General features: G+C 68.5%; 1 gene segment (V, D, J or C); it reads left to right on the forward strand.

Annotated features, from left to right (window-relative positions):
• Nucleotides 1–2,444, forward strand: part of LOC105003451 — a 9,211-nt gene that overhangs the window by 2,283 nt on the left and 4,484 nt on the right. The window contains 3 exon segments of the C gene segment in view: nucleotides 693–758; nucleotides 1,007–1,330; nucleotides 1,435–1,755. Of these exon segments, the coding sequence occupies nucleotides 693–758; nucleotides 1,007–1,330; nucleotides 1,435–1,755 (711 nt within the window).

The following is a 2,444-nucleotide window of genomic DNA, read 5'->3' on the forward strand; positions in this document are numbered from 1 at the left end:
AGGGAAGGAGAGCGCATGATAGCTAGAGGTGGGTCCCCGGGGGAAGGAGGTGGCCGGGGTGCCACAGGGCCCGTAGCTGCCCTCACCATGTTCTCTCTGTGGGGGCCGAGGTCCGCAAGCACAGGCTGCGCCCTCCTGCCCCAGGGCTGGACTGCCCTCCCATGGGGAGTGACCCTCCTGGGGCCCAGGGCCTGCTGACTGCATGAGCCCAGCCCTCCCCTCAGGCCGTGGCCCCTGACCCAGACACAGTGCAGCTCGAGCACAGCCTGAAGGCCAGATGAATCCCGAAGCCAGATCCCTGCAGCCGGGGCTGGCCTGCCCAGCTTAGAGGGATGAACAGGACAGAAGTCCTGTGTGATGGCAGCACAGCCTCAAATATCTGCTCTCTGGGCCTTTATAGAAAAAGCTGGCTGACCCCTGGCTGTCAGAGACCCGTGGCCAGTCCTCACGAGTCCTTTTCGTCGTAAGCTGTCCTGGCGATGGTCATGAGGGCGGCCCCCAGGCACTTAGCGTAGATACTCGCAACCAGCAAGCGGGCAGCCAGGGTCCCACCGGGACCGGAGCAGAGCCACAGACACTGGTGGAGGAGACCCCCAGACGACGGCCACCCCTGGGGCTGAGGATGTGGGGATCTTCAGCCCCCGCTATCTGTGGCGCCCGGAGGAGATCCTGACTCCCCCCACTCTCCACAGCGCCGGCCACCAACCACAGACAGACAGAAGCCCGGACACTGGCGTGTTCAAAGGACCCCTGCAGAGGTCAGTCCCTGGAGACAGAGGGGGAAAAGGGTGGGGTGTTCTCGGGGACACCAGAAACAGCCTGCTTGCAAGCAAGACCCCAGCTCAGTGGTGGGTGGACCCCTGCCCTCTGCACTTCTGGAAGCAACAGAGTCCAGGGGTCTCTGGGGAGAGGGGCCGGCCTGGGGCCAGGCGGGTGCCGCTGGCCAGCCCTCAACCCCACCGCCCCCCCAACAAGACCCCTACACCTCTCCTCCCCTTCCCTGCAGAGTGTCAGAACCACACCCAGGCCCCCAGCGTCCACCTGCTGCCCCCAACCCCCCAGGGCCTCTGGCTCCTGGACAAGGCCGAGTTCACCTGCCTGGCCACGGGGGAGGCCCCGCTGGATGCCCGTTTCTCCTGGGAGGTGAACGGGCAGCCCCACGGCGGGGCCTTGGAGGAGGGACCCACCAGGCACATAAACAGCTCCTGGAGCCAGAGCAGCCGCCTGGCCCTGCCCAGGTCCCTGTGGGCCTCGGGCTCAAACGTCACCTGCACACTGAGCGGCCCTGGCCTGCAGTCGCCAGTGACCCTGATGGCTCAGAGAGAACATGGTGAGGGCAGCCGCGGGCCCCACGGCACCCCGGCCACCTCCGTCCCCCGGGGACCCACCCCTTGGAGACCCAGCTCGCGAGCATAACATGGCTTCTCCCCGCAGCCGCCTCAGTGCCTGGCAATCTGACCCTCCGCACTGTGACCGCGCCTGGCCCCTTCTCCCCTGCCTGGCTCCTATGCGAGGTGTCCGGCTTCTCACCCGTGGACATCCTCCTCAAGTGGCTGGAGAGCCAGCAAGAAGTGGAGCCTTCCCAGTTTGCCACGGCGCACACCACGGCCCAGGCTGGGCGCGCCTCATCCCACACCTGGAGTGTCCTGCGTGTCTCCAGCCCCCTGGACCACGCGGGGGCCACCTACACCTGTGTGGTCAGCCACGAGGCCTCCCGGACGCTCCTCAATGGCAGCTGCAGCCTGGACACTGGTGGTGAGTCACACGGGCCTGGGGCTCCATCTGAGCGGCCGGGACACGGGGAGGGGAGTGAGGGGCAGCCCCAGAGGCGCCGGGCAGCGGGGACGCGACCGCTCCATGTTGGGGTCCTGGGGCTCTGGAAGCCCCACAGCTGCCCCGCTGGCCCCAGACACACGTCCACACGCTGCGCGCCAGTCCAGGAAGGGCGGGAGGTGTTGCCCGCCCCCCAGGACCAAGCAGCCATTTCCCACCAAGATGTGCCCGCCACAGGGCACAAAGCAGGGGCCTGCCCTGGGCTGGGAGTGAGGGCGGCCACCATCAACAGCTGCCCTCTGGGGGCGTCCGAGGCTCCCCGCTCCCAAGCCGCCCACCCTTTCGGGAGCCCAGTCAGCACCTGGGAGGCCACGTATGCCCAGGACGGGGGCTGGACTGGGGCTCCCAGGGGGTCTGATTCGCACACACCCACAGCGGCCCCTGACCGTGGGCCTCCTGGAGGAACACAGGGGCAGGCGCCACGGAGGAGGGGGTCTGGGGGCCCAGGGCTCGCCCTCCCCTCTGAGGTGTCCTCCCCCGGCACTGCAGCATGCAGCCCGGCCCCGCGAGACCACGGTGGACACACCAGTCAGGGAGGCACAGGACGCACGGGCCGGCAGGCGTCCAGCCCACCCAGTGGGGGGGCCGGGCTGCATGCTGCAGTGCCGGGG

Source organism: Bison bison, unplaced genomic scaffold, assembly GCF_000754665.1.
Source record: "Bison bison bison isolate TAMUID 2011002044 unplaced genomic scaffold, Bison_UMD1.0 scf7180017857300, whole genome shotgun sequence".
NCBI lineage: Eukaryota > Metazoa > Chordata > Mammalia > Artiodactyla > Bovidae > Bison > Bison bison.